The sequence below is a fragment of the Nothobranchius furzeri genome, chromosome 5, assembly GCF_043380555.1.
Source record: "Nothobranchius furzeri strain GRZ-AD chromosome 5, NfurGRZ-RIMD1, whole genome shotgun sequence".
NCBI lineage: Eukaryota > Metazoa > Chordata > Actinopteri > Cyprinodontiformes > Nothobranchiidae > Nothobranchius > Nothobranchius furzeri.
Genome location: NC_091745.1, coordinates 63,960,200 through 63,987,637, shown reverse-complemented (window position 1 = coordinate 63,987,637; position 27,438 = coordinate 63,960,200). Strand labels below are relative to the sequence as shown.

At 39.3% G+C, this 27,438-nt stretch overlaps 2 protein-coding genes across 3 annotated transcripts in view; both read left to right on the top strand.

Moving 5' to 3' along the window:
• The window catches only part of thsd7ab (thrombospondin, type I, domain containing 7Ab), a 231,034-nt gene extending 214,166 nt beyond the window's left edge, over positions 1-16,868 (top strand). The window contains exons 25-29 of the mRNA XM_070551829.1: positions 2,047-2,145; positions 7,384-7,466; positions 8,756-8,969; positions 11,921-12,008; positions 16,644-16,868. Coding sequence (XP_070407930.1) covers positions 2,047-2,145; positions 7,384-7,466; positions 8,756-8,969; positions 11,921-12,008; positions 16,644-16,734 — 575 coding nt within the window. The 3' untranslated portion in view covers positions 16,735-16,868. The remainder of the gene's footprint in view (positions 1-2,046; positions 2,146-7,383; positions 7,467-8,755; positions 8,970-11,920; positions 12,009-16,643) is intronic.
• A 4,936-nt stretch (positions 16,869-21,804) lies between these two features.
• The window catches only part of LOC107379185 (neurexophilin-1), a 32,259-nt gene continuing 26,625 nt past the window's right edge, over positions 21,805-27,438 (top strand). The window contains exon 1 of one of the 2 annotated variants that reach the window (XR_011520780.1): positions 21,805-27,312. Coding sequence is in view for 1 of the 2 variants with exons in the window: in XM_015949808.3 (XP_015805294.1) it covers positions 27,208-27,312 (105 nt within the window). In the remaining variant the exon portion in view is untranslated. The remainder of the gene's footprint in view (positions 27,313-27,438) is intronic. The other variant, XM_015949808.3, reaches the window with a different exon arrangement.

Genomic DNA, 27,438 nt, shown 5'->3' with positions numbered 1-27,438 from the left:
TCCTGGTTCGTGGTGAGGCCTTTTTGAATTAAATGGTGCTGGCTCCCTGGTCGGTCAACATCGGTCATGGAAGGGAGCATGTGGCCCTCCTCAATTGTGGCTTGACCTTTCAGTTCCTCCAGCTGCACCAAAAGTGGAATTCAGATTGTGAGTCCGAATTATCCAAACGAGATCAAATCAGAGAAACTGTTCCGAATTGGGTTTACCTCTTAATGCGAGGACTCAAACAGACCATGCCGACTTCCGGTTTCACGTAGAAAGTCAAAACAAAATGGAACTCTGAGTTTACTGTAACTTTTGAGAGATAATGGCTTAACAACTTTTTTGAGCATCGATTATCTTTTGCTGGGCCCAGATAGAAAAGCCAGCAGAGGTTTGCGCAACGTGTCTTACTTCTTTGTTCTGCTACCATGAAGTCTGAACTTCTGGTTTTATAAACTTTATTTTTGTCACACCCACATGTATTTCACTCCTTACCCACTTGATGGCACTGTGGCTCTTTCACATAACCTCTGCCTTTCCAACAATGACAGATTTATGATTACAGTTTACCAAAGTTGTTCCAGATGGGGGTCAAAGTGTTACTTTAAACAGAGAGGAACTAAATGTATGTCTTAAAATTAGACAGTTTTACCATTAGCATGAATTTTAACTGGAGAAACACAAATTGGCAGAGGTTTAACATAAAATAAAACACAAAACAAACAGTTTAGGTTTGTGACTGATAAGATTTTAAACTTAGAGCACTTTGATTTCTATTTAAGGGCAAACAACCTAAACACCTTCTTTGATTGTAGATAAACAGGAATGCAATGTTTATAAAGACTCAAGTCATGAAGCTCCCAGGAGGACATTAAGGGAAGCTTTACGACTTACCCCATCTTGAGAAAAGGGTCAGTTTGATGTAAAACAGGCTGGTTTCTGATATTTCTTGCGCCTCCTGATTGGCGCAGAAGGGGGGCCAGTCAAATTGGTGCAATTTACGATCCTGGGAGAGAGTCGTAGGAGGTAACCAGAATGCTGAAACTGTAGGCCAGTCTCAAATTCCCCTTTTTGTTTTTCTTCTGCTAAATGTGAGAGGAAAAACTTTGTGAAAATAGTTATGTTCTTCTTTGTGTGAATCCAAACAAAGTTAATCTGAGGATATAAAATGTGGATATCCGCTACATTTTTGAAAATAATTTTTACCACAACTAACTTTATGTAATTATTTAAATACCAATATACCGAGTACATTGGTCAGAATTTCAAGTAATAAGGCAAAGAAATGCTCCAGAAGAGCTTCTCCTACTGCACCTTTGTACTCTTTCTAATCTATTTTTCAGTGGTCTTGAAGGTTATTTGGTGCATTTGTTTAGAACAAGTAGTTAAAATAACCAAAAACTTCACGTCTCACCCAGCTGCTCTTACAATGTTTCTACCTCCAGAAATAACATCTGTTCTTCCTCTGAGAAATGTTCTTATCTTAGTAAAACTAAAACTTCAATCTGCTGGTAAAAGATGGTGGGAAGCAACGGCTGAAATGAGTGACTCGGTGATAACCTCACACATTTGAAAAATGACTTCAGTGGCAACGCAAAGCAGGAAGAAATGAGGAATGAGAGAAAAGAGGAACATTAGCAGGGAAGTTGTCTCAGCTGCAGACGAATGGTCCTGAAAGCAAGAGACAGCGCAACTGGAGCTGTGATTCTGTACTCAGACCCGTGGAGACGAGATCTTCCTTTTGTTCAAGGTTAAATTGTTCATTTACACAATGAAATTGGCTGAACCAATGATTGGTTATATGGAACTCTATAGGGAAATATACAGTCATTTACTGCCCTGATGGTGATATTGATAAAGTTACAATAGCATTGATAAAAAGTCATTAAGCAAAAGCTCCTTCTGAAGATTAAAATCTTGAACTGGACATTATGCGACAGCAGCCTTTTATTTAACCATAACTAAGCAGCTGCTTTATTAATCCGCCACTGGTGTGATAAATGGTCTTTACTGCAGACTCTCAATTGTTAAAAGATGTTTTTTTATCTGTATTTTTGCTCATAGGAGGCGAATGTTACGACTATAAGTGGTTCAGCAGCAGCAGTGCAAACTCCACCCGTCCATTTATCTGGTGTCAGCGCTCAGATGGACTCAATGTCACAGGTAAAGGATTCTGAGGTTTAAAGCAAAACCTGCTTTAAAGCAGATTTACTCATTTGGAAACTTGAAAACAAGGTTTACTGGAGGTCAGCCTAAAATAGAAAGTTTCAAAATGTTATAGCCTAAAGGTACATTTTTGATATTTTTATAGTCCCCAGGCTAGACACATTTTTCACGAATCCAGCTTTATCGCCAGATCTTGTTGTTCTGTCAGAATTAGGTAGTAAAAACTGCTGACACCTAGCAGTCGGAGTTTAAATTGCATCCACACAAAATAAATACTTTAAAAGTTTGCATGTAAATTCTCGAGAAAAAAAATAGACCGCTTTTAAATATTGATGCAGTATCATAGCACAAATAATTGCTACATTTCAGTGTATCAATATTTTCTTACATTCCCAGTTTTCACACACAAGGCTTGATTTCTACTTTTATTATGCTCAGGCATGTGGTTACCATGGTAACCCTGATGAGTCACTAGCTGCAGCTTTAACATTTTTGTTTATCTTTGTTCACTTTGCACTTCTTATACACAATTCATCAATCAAAAAGTTAAACTTTTTTTTCTCAGCTTAAATGTGTGAAACACTGAAAAACATTTTTAATGATTTTCTCTGATTCTAATCAGTCACACCGAGTTTTTCCATGCTGGTTAAAAATGAAAATATTCTCCTACACTAATTTCCTGCATTACCGTCTAGGATTTGAAAATCCTCACAGATTAAGATTTTGAGTGAAAAATTTTACTGAACCAAATTTTTTTAAATAAGTTTAAAAATACTAATTATTGGTGTGAAATTTTTAAGAACTTCTTTAAGTTGATCAAAGAGAAACTTTTTTCAGTGTATATCCCACTTAGCGTTCATGGACTCACCAATCTTGACTCAAGACAGCTGTTGTTGATCCAGGAAACAGCAACAGATGTCTACAACTACTATTACTACTTTATTAGACTATTTTAAGCTAAACATTTGCATTAGAAACTTCACCACGTGGCAAAGTTCCTCCAAGCTTGTTTTTTTGCAGCTAAAAAATCCACATTGCAAGTCAGTGGTAGAGTTGCATTGCTTTGATCTAATCCAATATATTTTTACCCTAGAGTACTTACAAGGCATTCATTCCTACTGAAAACCACTGCAAATGTATTAATTAAATGAGTCAACCACTGCTTTAATTTTTTTAAGAAAGGAAGTAGACTTTAAGAATAAAATTAGTATTATTTAAATCCTGGATTGCATTAACATTTGACAGGAAATACCTCTTTTGGCCTATTTAGAGGTGTGGTTTTGTATTATAAGTAGTACTTAGTAAAGTAAAGTAAGTACAAATATAAATGTGTTTAAAATGAATTATAAAAAACATATTCTGAACAAGTATATAGTGGAAAATCGATGATTTATGTTGGTGTCCTTTATTCTAAGGAAAAGTAAATTGTATCAATTGTAAAAAGATGTTTTTTTTCTTTTTTGTTTGTTTTTTTTTTCCATATGGTTTGGTGGTTTTTTGTTGTTTTTTTTTTTTGGTGACTTGTACTTGTAGTTGTTTGTTTTAATGTAGGTTTTGTGTTATATTTAGTAAACAAGTAAAACTTACTTGTATAAAGGGGTAGGGACATATAAGTTCCCACTTCAGCCTACTCCTTTTCAAACAGAGAAGAAGGGATGATAATATGTATTTTTTCTGTTTGTGGTATTTTTAAAAAAAATTATGTATGTTTTCTTTGTTTGAAATAAACTAAACTAAACTAAACTAAACTTAGTGACAGGACACATAACTAGTGATGTCCCGATCAGGTTTTTTTGCCCTCGAGTCCGAGTCATTTGATTTTGAGAATCTACCAATACCGAGTCCCGATCCGATACTTTTGATACATAAAAAAAAGAAAGAAAAGGAAGAAACAGTTCCAGAATGTTCCTTATTTTTTATTTAATTACCTTTTTGTTTTAGTTTTTAACAACAGATCACTTCTGTGAGGTAGCTTGAACAATCAAGTAATAAATAACATAAATTCTTCACTTTTGGACTTTTTTGCAAATATAAAAAGTCTAATATAAAACCAGATAGCACTTCAACCTAAAATACCTGGCAGGGGTCTATTTAGCCTCGGCCCCCAAAATGCTTAGATACGTCCCTGGGCATGGGACGGAGTTTTGAAGATGATCTGAATTGTATCAACTATATAAATACTACATGCTGATAAATTATTGCTTTATACAGGTACAAACGTGTAGAGGGATCAATCTACCTACATTTTATTTTTTTAAGAACTGTGTTGTCTGTCTCTGATCTTCCTGTATCTCCCAGTCCTCCAGAAAAACTCCTGCCTACTTCCTTCTTTTTCACCTCACAAGTAACTTTTTAACTAGCAGATCAAATTGATCTATTGACCGCTAAAAAAGCGGAGTGTGCACTGCGCTGCCCGGCTGTGCCAGTGACGAGCGCTGCAGCGGGGGCAACGCGAACGCGTCCACACGTCATGCTCAAATACAGACAGAAATTACCAGAGAGAAAATGAACGGACACGAACAACTGTGTGTTAATTGTATATTTTTGATGACGCCACTTAGAAACGTAGAACATGTTACTGTGGCCGTGTGCAGAATGCAGCTGGAGTTCATGAATAATCAGCGGTCTGCCTACCGCTCTGCTAAAAAGAATCCCCGCTACGCTGAGTCCATATACATAAAGTTTATCTATCTATCTATCTATCTATCTATCTATCTATCTATCTATCTATCTATCTATCTATCTATCTATCTATCTATCTGTCTGTCTGTCTGTCTGTCTGTCTGTCTGTCTGTCTGTCTGTCTGTCTGTCTGTCTGTCTGTCTGTCTGTCTAAGGATCTTTTTTGTGCTTATTCTGGGGAGCCTGACAACCTTTAATGAGAACCAAGTTGCTCTCCTGTAATTTGAACCCAGTATCCGAGTCGGATTGGGAAGTAAAGCCCGAGTCCCAATCAATCTGAAACCACGTGATCGGGGCTGATTTCCAATCATGTGATCGGATCGGGACATCCCTACATAGAACTCAAACTCTTTACTTAATCCGAACAAAAAAATTTTAGTGAGCATAACTTAAATAATCAGTAAAGAACAACTTAACTTGAAAGAGTAAAACTAACTAAAAATTATTAATTTATACTTTTATGTTTCTATATTATCCTGTTTATCTTTATGTGTGTCTGATAAACAGAAATATATATTTTTTAAGTATTTGTGGATCTATAGGAAAAAACAACCAGGAACAAGCAGTTTTGATGGATTTCAGGAACAATAAAGAACTGGTGGGCGGGGTGCATTGTGGATAGTAATGTTTTAGTTATTTTGTTCTGTTTGGGGTGTTTTATGCATGTTTTATTGTGGGGGATTGTTGCTCTTAGTTACTACTTTATTCAGCATTGGTGTAAATGTGGTGCTACTTTTTGTATTATGTTGGCACCATAACTGAGGAGGTTGGTCAAAAGAATGACCATGGTGTGCCGTTCCACTTTCATTATTACTGTGGTGCTTCACACCAGATGTTCTTTACTTGGCTTTGGGTGTTCCACTCTCACTGGCCGCCAGCATCTATGGGTGTGTAACTCATGCGCTGGGGTTAGAGTATGCTTTCGCCTGCCTGCCACATTCTCTCTTTTAAGTAAATTCAACTAATAAGTCAATTTAGAGCTTATATAGTTAGAATTTTTAAGTTAGTAAAATTATGTAATAACGTTCAAATAAAAAGAAATACGCAAGTTTAGTGAAATTAAACTTTCTGAGTTACTTAAGTACTAAGTTATAGGTTGGAGGAAGTTAAATGCTTTGATTTTATGCAGGTTATATTTTTTAAGTTATAGTGAACTTATAGTTTTGAATAAAGTTATCTTAAAAATTTTATCCTCAGAAATTTAGAGTTCAGTGAACTTATTCAGTTTACAGTGATATGTTCCCGTTACAGATTAATCCTCTGGAGTCAATCCACACTCTGGTCGCTTTTCTCCTGTTATTGTGCAAACAGGAAACCACTCAGCGTCATGGTTTCAGCTTGTTTCGCAGGGGCATGTCCAGGGAGTAGCCCGGGGTAGCACGTGCCACCCTTGGAATCTGATTGGCCACCCCAGGGGCCACCACACTAATTTACCTTTAAATAGGCTTTTCATTGTCCACAAAAGGCTTGGGGGTAAAACAAAAAGCATAACCATTGGTGCCACCCATGCACAAAGTTGTGCCTCACCTGGGCCACCCCGTATTAAAAGATTTGGACACGTCCCTGTTGTTTCGACAAAAGGGCTTAAAACTAAATAACAGTTGTAATTTCACATGTTGATCAAAGTAAAAGTAAGACATTTAAGGCAAATAATTCATGTCAAGATCTGTGGCAGATGTGTACTGAAATCCTCCAAACAGAGTTCTCTGTCTCATCTCGCTGCTACACACCGTAAGCTAGGAGAGTCTGGGAAAAAAAAAACAAGACCAAGCTCATCCTATAGGCTGAGATACAAACCACATCACCCAATCACGAAGTCATTCATATTTAGTTCACCCAACCACTAAATCAAGTGTAAATAGTTGCTAGGTTCAGGCAGGGAAGACTTTCTGCTTCAGGGAGTGTGCTCATTGTTGCTTCCAGGTGGACAAAGTCAGGAAGGACACCCACTGGATTTGAAAACCCTCTGGTGTTCCCCTGTGTTACTTTGAGGTTTGGTACATATAAACTGTGGCTTCTGGTCATGACACCTTCTTTGTAAATACATGTAAATAATTTTGTGGCTTACATTTTTGGAAGTGGCAGACAGAAACTCTATTTTTAGCAAAACAGCAATTTTACATGAGAAATGACATGCCTTGCATTGTATTAAAAAAAAACTTGCATTTAACAGTTGTTTGTTGGATTGGACCTTTTTTGTGTTTTACTCACACCCTATAGTTTCATTCTGAGTGCTGAAAGTGGTTCGTTATAAATGTTTGTGGTTTTAACTGTAGTAAATACTACTACTCAAATTTAGATTTTTTTGTGTACTTTAAGGTTCAGTGTGCTAAGACAGAATGACAAAATGAAGAAATGACTACAATATATTCACACAGGCGAGTTGTGCTGAAAAGAATGATACAATATAAAGGTAAACACTAGAAATGGTCTAAACGTCTATTTATATGACCGACTCCAGAGGGTTAATGCTATAAATAATCATTATCAATGCATCTGCTTCAGAAGATGTTAGAGTTGTTGTTTTTTCCTCATATTGTGTCCTGACTTCCAGGCGGTTGTCCTGCGAGGAGTCCTCCTATGGACAATAGCTCCTGTGACCCGCCGTGCCTCATGCCGAAGTCCTTCTGCACCAAGGTGAGCGGGTTCCCATCATGGCAATAATGCAGGAAGCAGAAACCGTTCAGGCAAACATGATCAACGGCAAAGACAAGTTAAACAGGATGAGGAATAACAGCAGCAGCCTGAAGCTGGGGGTGCAGGTTGTCTTGATGAATGGCACTCGGTGTGGCACTCCGCTGCCAGAATTGAATTTGAATGCAGCGGGGAATGAAATGATGGCAGCAGGAAAATGCACAACCTGTTTCTCCATAGCGACACTCAGCTGTGCTGCATCCAAATCAGGAGCAAGTGTTAGCGGTGGCTAATCAAACTCAATGATGTTGATTTTTCTTTTTATATACATAGTTTTTGTGGGTTCTGAAGAAATTTCAGACAAAGATAAATACCAATTGTCAGCTGTAGATTCTGTGTGGACTTTTCCAACCTCAGAACAAACAGAACCAGAATCATCACAGGAGCAAATCTGCTCCCGAGTCCGTTTAGGAGCCAGCTTGATCCTTTTTTAATCAGACGTGTGTTCATGTTCAGATCTGGAGGTGCTGATAAAGTTGTAATGGTGACCTCATTGGTTTGGAGAGCTTAATGGTAGTTATTCACTTGACTGATGAGTGGCTTTTATGTTTTTCTATCCTTTTTACTAGAATAAAAAAAGACACCAGATGACGTGAAATCACTGCAGTAGTTTGAAAAATGTGGCTCACTCCTACAAGAGTGAAAGAAAAGGTTATTTTTAAAAAAGTTTTTATTTCTGACCCTTTTCTTATCACCGCAATCTACCTCCACCAGCTACAGAAACCTTGAAAATATGAAATAAATTCTCAGAATCTCAGTTTAGATGCTTAAAAATGTGCTAAACTTGATAAACTGATTATTACATTTGCACCTGCAGCGTTAGCTGGAGAGTTGGTGCCACCTACAGCTTCTCGAGGGTGGCAGACCAGTTCATTTAAAGTATGTGACCCATTTAAGTGGAAGCATCACCTTTTTATTCAGAGGACTTGGTTTGTCTCTGTGAATAGGGAGAGTGTTCATCTTAATAATTACTCCGCTGAATCTTTATCATTTTTCAATTTCTTATAAACTAATTTGTTCCTTTTTAAAATTGTCTTTAGAGGGATATGTTTTCATTTACTTTGACTAAAACTAAATAAGATGTGTAAAAGACATGTCTGCTGAAACCAAATGAAGATCCAACCTGTGATCACACCAGAACATCTCCCTAAAACTAAAATTAGGCAATTTCACATGCTTCTTTTAGAGCTCTAATTCACTAATCAAATATGATTCTGCACTGCCCCCTGCAGGCTGGTGTTTGCATGTGCGAGGAGGGCTACACAGAGGTTCTGTCCTCTGCTGGGGAGCTGAACCAGTGCACCCCCATCCCCATCCTGGAGATCCCCACGGCGGGAGATAAGAAAGGCGACGTGAAGACCAGTCGTGCCATTAACCCCACACTTCCCACCACTATCCAGCCGGGACGCAGTGGACGGACCTGGTACCTGCAGCCCTACGGACCAGGTCAGATTACCTCACAGATCTACCAAGTAATCATGGATTCAATTTAATTTAATTTAACACAAACATTACATCTCATAAGGTGTTTAAAAGTGTTAAAAAATTAATTGGTGGGGTTGTTTTTTCTGAGTAAAAAATTTACAAGAAAGTTTCTGTTTTTGTAATAATTTTTAAGATGTAAAATATTAAAATGATATGAATCTTCATAGGTTTCTGACCCTGAAGTGCAACACGCAGGAATATTTGTGACTACAAGACCTAAATCTGGAAAAAAAATACTTAAATGTTTGTGATAAGATAAGACTTTATTGGTCCCAAAGCTCAGGCAGGTAGCAAAAAAAAAGCTAAACAAATAAAAATAAAATATTATAATATATTTATATTTGTACACATCTATATATATATATATATATATATATATATATATATATATAAAAGACAAGTGACTATATACAACAGTTGTAGCCACGGTGATATCAAGTATAATGTAACAAGCATTTAAGTTTTATTCACAGTGCATGAAATAAATCCGACAAAAGAAGCATCACACATGCAGGTTTATTCAGAGAAAGTTTATTATAAAAATTTTAAGAAATACTTTTTTCCACCTGGTTAAAAGACTTGTTTAATCAGATTACACATAAATGATTGAGTTTATTTGTTTGCGATTCCTTCCAGTTAATGAATAATAAACTAATATACAGGTGCTGGCCAGTAAATTAGAATATCATCAAAAGGTTGAAAATATTTCAGTAATTCCATTCAAAACGTGAAACTTGTACATTATATTCATGCAATGCACACAGACCAATGTATTTCCGATGTTTATTACGTTTAATTTTGATATTTATAGGTGACAACCAATGAAAACATCAAATCTGGTATCTCAGAAAATTAGAATATTCTAAAGGCCAATGAAAAAATGTTTGTTTCTCTAATGTTGGCCAACTGAAAAGAATGAACATGAAAAGAATGTGCATGTATAGCACTCAATACTTAGTCGGGGCTCCTTTTGCCTCAATAACTGCAGTAATGCGGCGTGGCATGGACTCGATCAGTCTGTGGCACTGCTCAGGTGTTATGAGAGCCCAGGTTGCTCTGATAGTCGTCTTCAGCTCCTCTGCATTGTTGGGTCTAGCGTATTGCATCCTCCGCTTCACAATACCCCATAGATTTTCTATGGGGTTAAGGTCAGGCGAGTTTGCTGGCCAATCAAGGACAGGGATACCATGGTCCTTGAACCAGGTGCTGGTGGTTTTGGCACTGTGTGCAGGTGCCAAGTCCTGTTGAAAGGTGAAGTCTGCATCCCCATAAAGTTGGTCAGCAGCAGGAAGCATGAAGTGCTCTAAAACTTCCTGGTAGACGGCTGCATTGACCCTGGACCTCAGGAAACAGAGTGGGCCAACACCGGCAGATGACATGGCACCCCACACCATCACTGACGGTGGAAACTTTACACTGGACCTCATGCAACGTGGATTCTGTGCTTCTCCGCTCTTCCTCCAGACTCTGGGTCCTTGATTTCCAAAGGAAATGCAGAACTTGCTTTCATCAGAAAACATAACTTTGGACCACTCAGCATCAGTCCAGTCCTTTTTGTCCTTGGCCCAGGCGAGACGCTTCTTGCGCTGTTTCTTGTTCAAGAGTGGCTTGACACACGGAATGCGACACCTGAATCCCATGTCTTTCATGAGTCTCCTCGTGGTGGTTCTTGAAGCGCTGACTCCAGCTGCAGTCCACTCTTTGTGGATCTCCCCCACATTTTTGAATGGGTTTGTCGTCACAATTCTCTGCAGGGTGCGGTTATCCCTAGAGCTTGTACACTTTTTTCTACCACATTTTTTCCGTCCCTTCGCCTGTCTGTTAATGTGCTTGGACACAGAGCTCTGCGAACAGCCAGCTTCTTTAGCAATCACCTTTTGTGTCTTGCCCTCCTTGTGCAAGGTGTCAATGATTGTCTTTTGGACAGCTGTTAAGTCAGAAGTCTTCCCCATGATTGTGGTGCCTTCAAAACAAGACTGAGGGACCTTTTAAAGGCCTTTGCAAGTGTTTTGAGTAAATCAGCTGATTAGAGTGGCAGCAGGTGTCTTCTATATTCAGCCTTTTCAGAATATTCTAATTTTTTGAGATACCAAATTTGGAGTTTTCATTAGTTGTCACTTATGAATATCAAATTTAAATGTAATGAACATTGGAAATACATTGGTCTGTGTGCATTGCATGAATATAATGTACAAGTTTCACGTTTTGAATGGAATTACTGAAATATTTTCAACCTTTTGATGATATTCTAATTTACTGGCCAGCACCTGTATTTTCTATCAGAAGCTAATGCAGGAGATAGGTGTAGGAGACTATTTTCATGTTCAGCCAGCATGAAAAACTCAGTGATCCATTATATTCAGGAGTAATAATTTAAAACATGTTTTTTTCTTCAGTAAACTACACCTTTAAGTGTTTCTTTCTCTACAAGAAGGTCACCAAGTGAATCAGCATCAAGAGTTAACTAACATAGACCCAAATTATAGACTTGTTTCACCAGATTAGATTATTTAAAAAATAATAATAAATTCTCCTTTTCTAAACATATAAAAAAAATCCAATTCTGAGCCTTAAAGAGGTGCAGACGTCAGATTTAGAATCTGTGTAGCAATCAGAAAAGTCAGAACGTTTGAATCCATCCAGAAGGTTGTTTATAGTGAAAAATGCTGCCAAGGAGAATCATGAGCAGCTTTTGTGGTGCGTAACGTTTCCATCAGCCCATACGATGACATTTACACTTTCCAGCTGCTTCTACCTTGTTTTTTACGTCAATAGTAGCAACAGAAAACCAAACTGGCTGGACTTTCTTATTTGTGCATCCTTGTGCTGAGTCAGCTAAGAGAAGAGCTGCTGTTTGTAGCTTTGGGTTGGAGTTTTCTGAAGTTTTAAACAACAAACCTCCTCTTCCACAGATGGGAAGCTGAAGATGTGGGTGTACGGTGTAGCAGCTGGAGCCTTCGTGCTCCTCATTTTCATAGTGTCTATGATATACCTAGCTTGGTGAGTTGATGAGTTTTATCTCCCATGTTTGTCACCATCATGCTCATCCTTTAAAAACCAACCCTCCATCATTTGTTCCCCCGCCTTTTTTGAGTTAAAGCTTGTCATTGCGTCATGGTTTTTGTCTTCGTTTCTTTCCCGTTTCCCCGTTTGGGAGCAGCAGCCTCTGTGTCAAGGTGCACCGCTCCCTTAACGCCCAGGAGACGACCCCCAACGGGACGGTGGGGCAGATGGGTCAGAACTCACACAAGATGGTTTACACCTGTCCTGAATGCCAAGAAATGGCTCAGAGCAACAGTAGTTAAAGAGGATGTGGAGGTTTTGGCCCCGCCCCCAACACACCCTCCAGTATAACCCTGATTTTGCCCTGTGAGCTTTGCTAACGTGTTCCATCTTCTGCCTGACTAGCTGAGTGAAGGTGCAGGTGAGGAGAATCACCCCCAGAACCCGTTAGTCCTCGTAGAGCTCCTAGTTCATGTAGATCCAGTTCACCTCTGATTTTTGTTTTTATAGACCCTGGTGCTCTAGATCTGATCTGTGTGTCTTTAATTAAAGGTGCCTATGGTGTTTACGCCTGATGGTAACACTGACCACATTTTAGGATAACCATTAGATGTGCACCTACAACTGATTCACTTTTCATTAAAGCAGCCATCCAAAGTCTTCATTCTTTCAAGAATTATGTACGATTTTTTAGAAAGCCATAAAAGTATATTCTGAAGTCTGCTTCCCACCGGCTTGTGTTCTGAACATCTAACACCGTTGTATAATGCAGGAAATGCAGACATTTTTATTTTTATCAAGCCTGTCCCGTAGAGCTCCGTGCAATTTAAATCGTTCGCTGCTCAGCATTAGCCAATAGCATTAGACGTCTGCTAGTGTGCATTTTTCCTCCTCTAAGGTGCCATTTGATTAAAAAAAACTCTGGATTTCTGCTTTAAATTTGACCGCTACAGCTGAAACATGAAGAAAATTACTAAAGGTAGATTTTTAGAAATTGAGGTAAATGTTTTTGTCCACGGTAGCTGAGAGGCAACTCGATTACATATCCTGAGTGCTAAGCGGCACGAGATTAACTATTAGAATGAAACTGAATCTGTTAGCCAATGCAAAAAAGCCCTAAAACCCATTCAGTTTTATAGAAACTCAGCTAAAATGTTATGTCAAACTAGCAGCGGGGTCAACCACAAAACATCGGACATAAAATCGGACATAAAATAATGTGTTTAAAAGGCAAGAAATCAAACAGAAGAAGCTTATTAAAGGTATAAACCTTCAGGACTTTATTTAAACCAAGAAGAAAATGCTTGGAGGTCTTTATGCACTAAATTATGAACAGATTAATCTGATTTAACTCCTAATAAAATCAGTGACGCAATTTGAAAACACCCAAGCTCATGATACCATGTTAAAAGGGCATCAGTTTTTGTTTACTCTGTTTTCATGTTTGTTCTGTCTTTTGTATCAAAAACACATTTTACTCATGAATATGTTTATTAGAATTTCAGTAGCAGCAGACAGGGAGATATTATTGATTATATCAGTATCCTTAGGGATGTTTAAGTGGACCAGCAGCAGCATGGTACGTTGCTGCCCCCTTGTGGTAAAAAAAGATATTACAAGATATTTCCCTCCCATTAATTTCATTCATTTATATTTTTCTTTAGTTTAAAGGATTTTAAACTTTATAATTTGCTTTTAACTTGACATGAGGCTATAAACAATGTTAAAATAAGAAATAAATCAGCAGGTGAAAAAGTGCTTTTTTTCATGATTTTTCCAGACAAAAAAATTCCTCCACATTCTCCTCTGATTGTCTTTCCAAACTTTTCTTTTCAAAGGATCTGCAGAAAACATTGCATCGCGCTTCTCTGGCTTTCCTCTGCTCAGAAGTATTAATTAAACCATCCCACCAGTTGATTAAAAAACTGAAATGTGGTGATATTATCATCACTGTCATTCTTAAATGTATTTTTGAACATCATATAGCTTATTACATTCAGATATGAATCCTGCAGCTCAGGCAAAGTGTAGAAATCATGTCTTTACCTTTCCTCTAAAAGGTCTTTCTTGCCCCAGGAGGCAAAAGCAGCAGATGGCTGGTGTGTGTGTGCAGAGTCTGCATGCAAATTAATCTACTAATACCTTTAATATATTTTTATAGATGCTCACAAATCCCTTGAGGCCTGTCAACTAGTTCTTCTTCTCTTTTTGTTCCCTGTGCAGCGTTTCCTAGATGATTTCTGTTTGTGGTGAAATGTGTGATTTTCTGGGTGATTTAGTTATTTTTAGGTCTTAAGCCTAGTTTATACTCCTCCATCTGTGGGGGTGTGGAGGCACGCAGCGTCATTATCCAGGAACGTAAAGGCTCTCCAACGTGTATGCAGTGACGGATGGAGGAGAGCCCAATTTTCTAACTATCCATTGATTGCAACAGAGAACGCACTTTTGTGATTGGTTGGCCCAGCAACAGCAGCGGCTGTCTCTTTTGCCCTTTTTGAATTCTTTGTAACAGAAGTTTTCATTCTGCTGTGGAGCTAGGACTGGGACAATATTACATGTAAATTTTTTAATGTTTTATAACTGTAAATTTGATTTTGTAGCATGATATTCATATTTAGTAACATGTAACTTTTGTAACTTTTGTTTTTTATCACGTAATTCTTGTTTTGTAACATGTAACTTTCAGTACATAATATGAAACTTTCATTTTGTTACTTGCAGAAAAAAATCTGTGTAGAAGTTTCAAATCATTACTTTCAAAACACACATCTCAGTCTACAGTTACAGAACTCAAGTCTATGTGTAAAAAACATTTTTTCCCAATTCTAGCGTCCTTCCCAAAGAAGCAATGACAGGCTTTGTCTTATCAGCCAATCACGTGTCATGGATATGAAATCAAATGGAAGTTCTTCATTTACATTTGTTTAATTTCTCTAAAAATTACCACCACCTACTGGTAAATACTGAGAATGTAAGCTCTTTGGTCCTGAGCCCCACTCTTTTGCCATGATTGGACAGGAATTCAAAGATTGACAGGTCAGACAAAGCCTGTCATTGGTTCTTTTGGTTCTTTTGGAAAGGAAGCTAGAATTAGAAATGTTTTGTAGCAAGTAGATTTAAGTTTTGTAACTGTAGACTGAGATGTGTGTTTTGACAGTTGTGATTTGAAACTTCTACGATTTTTTTTTCTGCAAGTTACAAAATAAAAGTTTCATGTTACATACCAAAAGTTACGTTACAAAACGAGAATTACATGCTACAAAACAAAAGTTACAGTTACAAAACTTGGTACAAGTTACATGTAATATCGTCCCAGTCCTAGCTCCATATTCCTTGGGATCAAGCAGTTCCAGCTCAATGACAACTCACTCTCTGTCGGCCATTTCTTCTTGAGTGGATTGGCATTTAAAAGCTTTTCTTTTCAGAACTTTATTTGACAAAATGGGAACAAAGACAAACTCCAATATCAGCAAAATTATCTGAAATTTCAATTTAAATTCACATCTCCTTCAAGATATTTCCATTTACAAGCAAACTGTTGTTGAACAGAAACGCCACAGCAGTAGTAGACGGACCTGCCAGAAAAGGCCTACGCCTTCTGCTGTCCTGTCGGAGAATTGATTTGAAACACTGACGCACCAATGGAGAAGTAGAAAAGGAAAATGTCTCCGTCAACACGTACTCGTGCGAGTTCAAATTTATTGATGGAGAAGTCCCAACTAGGATGTTAGCTGTTTGTCTTTTAGCTTTTGTTTAAAGTTTTTGGCAAGTAAGTTAAGTTTGATTTTAAACATTAGGGACAACAATGGCTTGAGTGGTAGGAGGAGGGTCAGTTAATAATACTTTACTTTTGTTTTTGGAATGTTTGGAAAATAGGCCTCATTTACACAAAGTTCTACCTCATTTCAGTCAAAATAATTAGAAACCATCAATGGGCGAAAACTGGTTATTCAAAAAAGTGTGTGTGTGTGGGTGGGTGGGTGGGGGGGGGTCTTTTGCCAATAAAAAAACTGGAAGAAGATGCTGAATTGTCCGACTCGGAATATTTCTGGTTGGGTTTTTTTTCCTCCATTAGTCTGCTGTCAGTCTCTAGCCTGATCTGCGGCAGCATCAGTTGGGAATGTGTTTTTAATCGAGTGTGAAAGATGGAAAACCCGAGTCTGGCGCTCGGCGCAGGAGAGTTTGGAGCTTCGCTTTAACGCTTAAATTGCATTGATTAAAGCTCTGAGATTAGAGGTCAGAGTGAAGCTCCACGCTTCAGTTTCAGCATCTCAGTTTAAATTTGCTCTTCTGGAAAAGTTTGTGCTCAGACTCAGAATTGTCATCCAACCCTAATTTATCGTCACGATTCGCAGAATCACAGCAAAAATCTTTGACTTTTTCACTTTTACAGGTTGTATAAATAGATTTTGTTCATCACGTGATTATAAATCTCTACAAGCATCACTTAGCCATTAAAATTAGTTGGTTAAATATTCAGACATCATCAGAAAATCCACATATTTCGCTATAAGGCCAACAAACGTGATTTTAAAACCCTCCCGCTGCCCATTCCAGCTTCATTTTGTGTTTTATGCATTCCTCGTGTGCTATTTGATTATTTCTAATTCTTTTTTGGTTCTTTTCTCACAGCAAAAAGCCAAAGAGACCTCAGAGACAAAGACAGCAGAACAACCGACTAAAACCTCTGACTCTCGCTTACGATGGGGACACGGACATGTAGTCCTCTGAGAGACGCCTCGCTGAGCACTTCACCCTGCCACACAGACCCACCTCATCCCACCGTTACCGAGAGGGACACAGATGTTTGAGTGGACACATCAGAGAGCAAAGAAGTCAGAGTCGAGCTCTGTGAACTCCACTTTTTATTTATTTTATTTTGCCAGAGCCTTCAGAACCTCCAGCTTATTCAGTCAAATGCCTTTTCTTTATCCCAACATGTCCCTGATTACTAACTAGTCTGAGACCAGAGGCTAGGTGCAGAGGAGAGTTTCCGTTCTTCCATCCTCTTTCTAATTTCGGGGTTTTTTTTCTTGCTTTTCCCTGAAAACGCTGAGTAGCTGGAGGCTTTGGATGCTCTGACGGTTTGAACGTTGCCAAAAGTCACCACAGGGAAGAGGAGGAGGAGGGAGAGGAAAATCTCCATCAAAAGGTTTGGATGCTTCTTTTTTTTTTCCTCGATCCTCAGCTGGGTTTTTGACTCAAATCTCTTTTCCAGTCTTGAACAAAAGGAAGGCATTTTTTCCTCCTTTTCTGCTTGATTCCGAGGCAATCAAGCCTGTGTTTGTGGGATAAAACCGATCCGTGTGATGCTGATGGAGGAGAAGCCTGGAAACTACTGCCTGCCTGTTTGCCCTTGCTTTGCTTCAGGCACTACATTGCACTATATTAGTGCAGCATGATATGCACATGTGACTTCTACCTTCTATTGCCATAAAACACTGCCTCCTCCACAAACACAACCACACAGCAGAGGGACAACACCGAGACGCCCCAAGCGTCAGCCACCAGTAAATAATATGTATAGATTTTATTTCTCACAGCAGAGTTTTTGGTTGTAGTAAAGTACATCTTTTGTGATTTGTAGATTTCGTCTGGTGTTATCTCTTCATTTTTGTCCAGATGCAACTCTCAGATCAGCTGGAGGTATTTTTTTTATTTTTTATCCATCTCTTCTGAAGTCAAACTCGGATAATTTTGTTTAGTTGAATAAAAAAAAATCTTGGAGAGACTGAAGGATAAAAAATAGAAAAGCTGAAGCCATTCACAACATGCAAACTGTCATTTCTGCCTTACTGATGATTTAACTGCTCCTAATATAAGACTGAAACATCAAAACCCGTAAATTCTCTTTTGTTTTAAGGAAATATAACAATTTTCTACAACTTTCTCATGACAGGCCTGTTTCCACTATCAGAACTTATGGGTAATTTTCCCAGACCTTCTCGGTATGCGCATGTCTCCATTAAACTGTGCCAGCTGAAGGGACCATTTTCCGAGCCACTTTAGTAACCAAGAGAGTACCTGAGATGGAGTTTATCCTCGGAAAGGCCCGGTAGAGTCGCTGAGGGGGACATATGGTTAACCCATGCTGACTGGTTGTAAGAAGTAAGTTGTCTCTATTACGCGTGGAGAATTACGTGTCTCTCAAATGTGAGCAACTTACAACGTACTTTGCTGTCAATGAAGTGTTTGGTAAAATAATAAGCCTTGTGATTTTATTGTTATTTCCCAGGCCCAGGCCACTCTACCACTAGGCCAGTAAGCTGGTAACAGCGATAAACATATTTACACAGGTTTATTAAACTGAATAAACCTACAGATTCTAAATTACAATGTCTAAAGTGATCAGAATAGAGATGCCAGCAGGTGCTTAAAGGAGTGATAACTGCTAATAATGGACATTTAACGTAATCATTGTATAAAAGTCAACTAACTGTTTAAATCATAAGTAACAGCTAAGTACAGAGCAGATGTTATAGTGAAGGTGGCATCACAGAGGCGATGTCCTGAGTTTCAGGCGTAAACTTTGGAGAATTCCAAAGATGCGCCGCTAGCAAGCGTTCTAATGCGTCAGCGCTACGTCGCCGCAGGCTTTAGTCAGAACTATGTATACAGCTTGAAAATTCTGGCGTTCACACAGCGACGTAAGCTTCAGCTGTGCCTTCTTCTCAGTTCGGTTAGATTGGACGTGGCAGCTTCCACTCTCCATACTTCGGTAACACTTTACAGTAAGGGTTCCTTTATTAACATTACTTCCTGCATTATTAAGCATTAATAAACTATTAAATAATGTATTAACAACCCCCCTTTATGCTAACCTTGCAGACAATTCATGAATTGTCAGGAAAAATAAGGGATCTTTTGTTTATTAATGCTTAAATATGCAGTAAGTATTGTTAATAAAGGGACCTTTATTATTAAGTGCTACCCATACCCCTTCTGGTCATTGAACGCCACACTTTACACCATGTGACCACTTTCCTTGTCCCCCATGTGGGTGAAATGATGGCGTACTTTGACAGAATAAAATGGTATTAATATCTGTGGATGCCTTTTCGGGGTTGCCAAGTTTTGCATTACTCCATGGGTGGGGGGGTGGGGGGTGGGGGGTGGGGTGTGTGTGTGTGTGTGTGGGGGGGGGGGGGGGGGGGGGGGGCTTGTGTTGTGTCCCTACCGGGCCTCCTGGGGCACGAGATTGTTTTTGCAGTATGTGAAACTGGAGGTTCTTGCATGATGGCGCATGAAGGCAGACGCATGTGCCTCACGCTCAGTACGTGAGAGTTGGCTGCCCTGCCTTTTGGCGCTGATCAGTGACACTACTCATTGCCAAAACGGTCATGATATCTTTGCTACGTTCTTTCTCTGTTGCTTTATATCCATTGTTTTTGTGTTCTTAACACAGAGAATGGTAAAGTTTGTTGTTTTCACTTTTTTCACTGGCAGCTTCAACTCTCTCTGGTGCCTTCCACCAAAAATTCAAACGATGGGTTGAAGATGCAGTCGAGATCAGGAGACGTGGACCATGAACAGAGATGGAGTGTATATGGGACATGGTTATCCACAAAGAGGGTGCGGGCAGTAGAGGGAAGCATCGCCCTCTACTGTCCGCTGATGAAACAGCAAGGAGGTGACATCACCACCACTCTGAGGAAGGCACCAGTGAGAGCCAAAACTCTCAGTGAAAAAATTAAAACAACAAACTTTGCTATATTGTGTATTATTAAGAACACGAAAACAACAGACACGATATGCTGACGTCTGGGCCGATTTTGAATGGAGACATCGTAACTCCCGGTCACTTTTCTCCCTCCCTGAAGCTCCTATAGTGGAAACGCGGCGATAGTAAGGTATCGTAGACGCTCAACTGTTTTCAGTCTCTACAAGAAGATGAAGTATAAGAAAAACTGTACAAATAGCTATACATGTCAGTATGAACGTGCTTCTGCTGAGTTCAGTGTAAAAGAAAATGTGTGAAGAATGTTTACTTTTTTTTGTGAGATTTGTAAATAACTGACTTTTTTATTTTTTGGGCGAAAAAAATCAAATAAAAGTACCTGTACATTTATTTTCTATCACACAGAAAATGTTAGTTTGAAATATTGCAAAGTGGATGTATGATATTGATGATTGTTGTTGTATGTTGTGACCCAAAATAAGAGGGTGGGGGTGGGGGGCAAAAAAATAGAAAAAAAAAGACTCAATTCTTTTGTACAGGTTGTTCATATGTACGGAAAGAAATACTGCTAATAAATGCGGACACGGTTGTAAACACATAGACATGAGTCATGGAGTCATTTTAAATGTTTAATCCACAATCTCAGCAGACGAAAACAAAAGGAGCCAAGAATAAAAGCGAAACATAACTCAGTCCTTCCAGCGGATTGTTAATCTCGCCTGAAACTCTCTGAAGTTGGGAGTCCCGTCAGAGTGCAACTATAAAACACACAGGAAGGTGATTTAAAGGCTTTTTTCTAATAGAATCTCCAGAAAATAAATAAATAAATTGATGTTTCAAAGACATTTTCCAGCGCTGTCAGCAAATCTCACGAAACGACCGAAACACACAAGTCTGCTCAATAAATAAAAACAATGAAACAGTAGAAAATGTTAAAACGTTTAAGAATCATGGAAATAATGTAAAATTAATTCCACTCTGTGATTTAAACTGGTTAAAAATCAACCTACTTTCATTTTAATTATACATCTTGAATTGAGAATGCCCTTTATGCAAATGTAGTTAACTAAATATTCTCCAAAACACTTTGAAAACGATTGTGTCTAAAAGAACATTTTACGGATAAATAAGAAAAAATGTGCCACTAATTCAGGAATAAAACAATAAAATACTGAACAGGACTGATTCAGACAACACTTTTAGGAGTGGTTAAGAATACAGACCGGGGGGTATGTTGCCTTTCATCGCCCCCCTGTAGATCCACCCCTTTGCTGTTTCTTTCTGAAACCTCTGAAATACTACGTGCGGAGTGATACGGCTCTGGTACACTATAGAAATTCAGACAATGTTTAAGTTAAAACAAACACCATAAACTAAATGATTTGACTCATACTAAATGTAAAAGTTAAAAAACAGATAATGTAGCATTTTAAAACATCAGTATCACTTATTTGTACAAGAGTTTTCCAGAAAATAGCTGGAACGTTGTTAGCAATCTAGCTAGCGTGTCAGAAGTTTACTTCCTGTTTGACTCGGATGCTTTGAGTGAGCTCACTAGCAGGTATAAACCGTACTGTAGAAAAATACCCGAACAGAAGTATCAGGTTAATACTTAAGTATTTTGTGATGTTGCTGGACAAAAAGGGTCAAAATGGAGTTCATTGTAGTACTCAAGTACTTTATGTATTTAAGTATTTTTAGATTCAGAGCAAAATAGGCTTTTTATTGTATTAGCTGGTACCATAACTTAATTTGTTTCTTAAAACATGACATGTGGAAAGCAGATTTGATCAAAAGTAATAAATTTATAGTTTATAACAAACAGTCTAGAAATCAGCTCATTATCTAAAGTCTGTTCATGCAAAGCTGATAAAATCTAATAAGGATCTGACAGGATTGTGTTATTTTGGGATCTGTAACTTAGTTTGTCATCAGGATCAGACAGAAAACAAACACTTTATGAACTGCTGATGCTTCCTGGGTCATTTCGGATTATTTGACTGTTGGCCAATATTGCAAACACTAAAATCTGTAGAATCACCTAAAGGCTTTTTAAGAGAAGCTGCTCTGTCATGGAAATGTAATCAAATCTGTCATGATGTGAAGGGTGGAGAAGGCGGACCATGTGTGGTGGAGAGTTCCAGGAGGCAGGAATGCAGGCACGGATAAAGTAAAAATGGGTTTAATGACAGGATACGGCAGGAAAGAGGACAACACGGCAGGAACGAGGACATCCATGCTTTCGTTCTTTTTTAAACACAGAAACAGTTTTGTTTACCTGTTTGTAGCTACGGTTTCGCCGACAGCTGCCGGCTTCTTCAGGCTGACGCTGATGGTGGCGCGTCACTTCCTTCTCCGTTTATCTGCGGGCAGCAGAGGACGTTGTCGCCCTCTACTGCCCGCTCTCCCCTCTCCGACGATGCAGTCCCATGCGTGGTCCAGCGTGTAAACTCCGTCGTCCCTGTTCATGGTCCCACATCCACGTCTCCTTATCTCTATTGCTTCCTTGATCCATCTTTTGTATTTTTGTTGTTCGGTGGTTATGATCCGTGTGCTGTCCCAGTCCATTATATGGTTTTCTCTTAAGCAATGATCTGTTACGGCTGACTTTTTTATTGTGCTTTCTGCTTCTTCTTTTGCTGCTCTTGTGTGTTTACGATTTGCCTCTTTCTCGCACTCCTTTCTGTGTTCTATTGTCCGTGTATTGAGTTGGCGTCCGGTTTCTCCTATGTATGTTTTATTGCATATTTTGCATGGGATTTCGTAGATGACTCCACATTTTTGTCCAGCTGATATTTTGTCTTTTGGGTGTACTAATCTGTTTCTAACTGTTGTGTATGGCTTTGTTGGTGTGTTTATGTTGTGTTTTTTCATTGTTGCTCTTATTTTTTCCGTTATGCCTCTGATGTATGGTAGGTTTATCACTGGTTTTGGTTCTTGTCTTTCTGGGTTTCTGGTTCTTTTTTTGGAACACCTAAGATGTTCAAAGAGAAATACGGACAACAAGGAACAAAGGACTTCCGCCGTTTGGAACGATTACACCAGAAACGCGCACGTCTAAGAAACCACCTTCGCTTCTGTTTAAGATGCCGGGACGAAAACATCACACCCACAAGCCTACAGCTGAAAACATCGATCCGGACCCAGACAGCACAAAATATAATAGAAAGAGCACAGAGAGCACTGCTCAAGGAGAGGATAAGGAACGTCATAACCAAACAGAGGCGTGTGGAGGACGAACTGGAAAGAGGACACCTGGACTTGAAAAGGAATTACAAACTTGATAAACAAATGGAGGAACTAATTAAAGGACACATGATGGAAAAACAGGAACAAGAGTTCATAAAAGTGAAAGAAAGACACATAAAGAAGTTAAACAGACTCATAAACAAGAAAAAGAGGGGAGAAATACAAGGCAACTCCACACCAAACTCATGGGTATGTAACATTTCACAATACAAACTAACAGAAGCAGAAGAAAGCATATTAAAGAAAGGTTTAAACTTTGCAGTCACATCAAAAGAAATACCATATGATGAATTTATTGTAGCAACAGAACTAGCATGTCAACAGATCACAGATGAGGGAAAGAAAGCAGAACTCAGAAATAACGTAGTTGGGATATTAAAAAACAGCCAAATTCAACACAGCAATATTACAAAAGAAGAACAATCAGCCATGACAGCTTTATCCAAAAATGAACAGATAATTATTCTACCGGCAGATAAAGGAAGAACCACAGTAGTTATGGACAGAGAAAAATATAAACAACAGATGAAACAGATGCTAGAAGACAAAAATACATATGAAATACTTAAAAAAGATCCAACAGAAAACATTAAGAAAAACATGAAAAAATTACTGAAGCCACTGCACGAAAAAGGCAAAATAACAGAAAAAATGTACAAACACTGGATTCCCACAGCAAACATAACACCAAGAATATATGGAACACCAAAAATACATAAACAAAACACCCCACTTAGACCAATAGTTGACAGCATAGGTACACCAACATACAACATGGCAAAAGATATCAGCAGAATCATCAGCCCGTTATTAGGAAATACAGACCAACACTGCAAAAATAGTATAGAATTGGCAAAAGAACTAAAGGAAATTACAATAGAAGACAACGACATACTCATCTCACATGACGTCACATCTCTGTTCACAAAAACACCAACCCAAAAAACCATAGACATAGTAGTTAACAGAATCAGACAAGACAAGACTTTACATAAAAGGACAAACCTCACAGCAGATGACATAGCACAACTGATAGGACTGGTAGCTAACTCCACTTACTTCACATACGACAACACAATATACAAACAACTGGAAGGCTTCGCCATGGGTAACCCGTTATCAGCCACCCTGTGCGAGTTTTTCATGGAAGACCTGGAACAAAAAGCCATAGCCACCGCCCCCCCCAAACTGCAAAATAAAACTATGGAAACGCTACGTAGACGACATACTGGAAATCATACCAAAAGGTCAAACAGAAACACTAACACAACACTTAAACAATATTGACGACACGGGCAACATAAAATTCACTTATGAGTTAGAAACAGAAGGCAGCATAGCATTTATGGACATGAAAATCACCAGACAGACCGACGGGACCCTAAACATAAACACATACAGGAAACCAACACACACAGACCAATATCTATTATGGACATCAGAACACCCCACCATACACAAAATGTCAGTAATCAGAACATTATATCACCGAGCAAACATAATAACAGAAGAGAGAGACCGTAAACAAGAGGACAAACACATACAACACGCTTTAAAGACCTGCAGATACCCGACATGGGCAATAAACAAAGGAAAACAACAAACAAAAACAGAAAGCAAAGAACAACCCAAAAAAAGAACCAGAAACCCAGAAAGACAAGAACCAAAACCAGTGATAACCCTACCATACATCAGAGGCATAACGGAAAAAATAAGAGCAACAATGAAAAAACACAACATAAACACACCAACAAAGCCATACACAACAGTTAGAAATAGATTAGTACACCCAAAAGACAAAATATCAGCTGGACAAAAATGTGGAGTCATCTACGAAATCCCATGCAAAATATGCAATAAAACATACATAGGAGAAACCGGACGCCAACTCAATACACGGACAATAGAACACAGAAAGGAGTGCGAGAAAGAGGCAAATCGTAAACACACAAGAGCAGCAAAAGAAGAAGCAGAAAGCACAATAAAAAAGTCAGCCGTAACAGATCATTGCTTAAGAGAAAACCATATAATGGACTGGGACAGCACACGGATCATAACCACCGAACAACAAAAATACAAAAGATGGATCAAGGAAGCAATAGAGATAAGGAGACGTGGATGTGGGACCATGAACAGGGACGACGGAGTTTACACGCTGGACCACGCATGGGACTGCATCGTCGGAGAGGGGAGAGCGGGCAGTAGAGGGCGACAACGTCCTCTGCTGCCCGCAGATAAACGGAGAAGGAAGTGACGCGCCACCATCAGCGTCAGCCTGAAGAAGCCGGCAGCTGTCGGCGAAACCGTAGCTACAAACAGGTAAACAAAACTGTTTCTGTGTTTAAAAAAGAACGAAAGCATGGATTTACAAAGACACAGCAAGAACACACCTAAGAGGAACGAGGACAACAACAATGATCTGACAAAGACTGAAACAAGGAGGGAGGTATAAATACACAGGGAAATCAGGAACACATGGGCAGGTTAACGAGGGGCAGGTGAGAACAATAAGGGCTAATCAGGGCAGGAGAGAGACACAGGCAGGCAGGGGCAGAATGTGACAGTACCCTGCAGGCATGGACCAGGAAGTGGGATGAAACAGCAGGAGCGACGCGAGGAAACCAGGAGGGGTAGCAGGTACTCGGCAACAGTCCTGAGCAGGTGCACACCGTGACTCGACTGGATCCAACAGGCGGAGGCTCGGGTGAAGGGAAGCAGAATATGGAGCAGAAAGACCAGCCCTACCACCCCGGAGAATGTTGGTGTGCGTAGCGGGTTTCACCTCCATCAAAACTCCAGGATCCTCGGCTTCCATCGGAAAAAATAGGACGGGGCAGAAAGCAGGAGAGGAGAAGGGGTTCGACCACCCCGAGAACGAGTAGGATGCGCCGAAACCCCCTCAATGGTTCGACCACCCCGGAAACAGGTAGGATGCGCCAAAAACCCTTGAGTCAGAATCTCCCTCTGCTAAATGGAGAAAAGAGAAAAAAAATAATCCTTCAGAACAGATGTTGCAGAGCTCACCACAGGTCCAGGTTGAGGTCAGATCATTCTGTCATGATGTGAAGGGTGGAGAAGGCGGACCATGTGTGGTGGAGAGTTCCAGGAGGCAGGAATGCAGGCACGGATAAAGTAAAAATGGGTTTAATGACAAGATACGGCAGGAAAGAGGACAACACAACAACAACAATGATCTGACAAAGACTGAAACAAGGAGGGAGGTATAAATACACAGGGAAATCAGGAACACATGGGCAGGTTAACGAGGGGCAGGTGAGAACAATAAGGGCTAATCAGGGCAGGAGAGAGACACAGGCAGGCAGGGGCAGAATGTGACAAAATCTGTGTGTGCTTGATTTTGTTTTTCAAAGGATGCCCTCCTCTGCATCCTGGTGGCATTGAGATTAAACAAGTAGAAAGAGAATTTCTTTGGACAGGAAACAAAAGATGTTATCAGGTTGTTTTATTGGATCTAATGATGTCTGAGTCGGACTCATCAGTAAAAGTTTAGGAAAACAAACACTTTCCTGCTTCTATCCGGCTAAATGGATTTTAAATGAAATCTAATTTTTTTTTTTTTTTGCATTTTAAACGTCTGCCTTTTTCTTTTCCAGGACAGACAGATGTTTTTATATTTTGAAAAAAATCAGTAATTATTTTAATTTTACATATTTATTGTAAAAAGACCAAAAAAGTGAAAACTTACTGCTCACCCTTTTTTATCAAATAAATCAAAATTACTTCACATTATTTTATTAATTACAAGAGCTTTTTAAGCTCAGAAAACAAATTGCAGACATGAGGAAGAGTAGGGTTCCTCCTCATTCTCGCTGGATTAAAGTTCCAACTGAGAGGAAGAAGCCGTTGCAGCTGACTGCCACTAGATGTCAGGACTGGATGATGTTCGCAGAAAAGTTGCTCCTCAAAAATCAATAATGTGAGCTTCTCAGGCTGCTCCTCCTCCCCCCCTTTCCACTCCATTTCTCCCTCTGTCCTCCCGACTCTCTCCCTTCCCGTATAAAACATCCCTCCACTCTGACAACCACAAGTACAAACGTCCCCGTTCCCAGCGCGGCGCCTGAAAGCATCCCAGTTTCACCATCAGGTACCTGAACCTTCCTGGATGAGACTGAGAAGATCCATCTCCTCGCTTCTGGACCGCCTCCCTCACTCCTCATTCCTCCTCAAGTTCTGTAGCTGATAACGGCTCACTTAGTCAGGAGGAGATTTGTTCTTCTTTTTCTTATTTCTTCTCCTATTTTGGCTGAAATGAGAAGATCAGAGACAGGTGACGTGAGAGGAGACGCTCCACAAAGAAGCATGAAGAGCACATGTCTGTGGGCCGCCGCTGCGCTGCTGTCACTCATCTCTCTGGTGAGTTACATTTCATTCTGGTTTGACCTTTTTCCTTTTAATGTTTGCATTTTTACTTCTTTAGACGCCTGTGAAGGAATATTTCACTCTTTTAACAACAGAAAGACAGAAGATTGTTTAAAAATA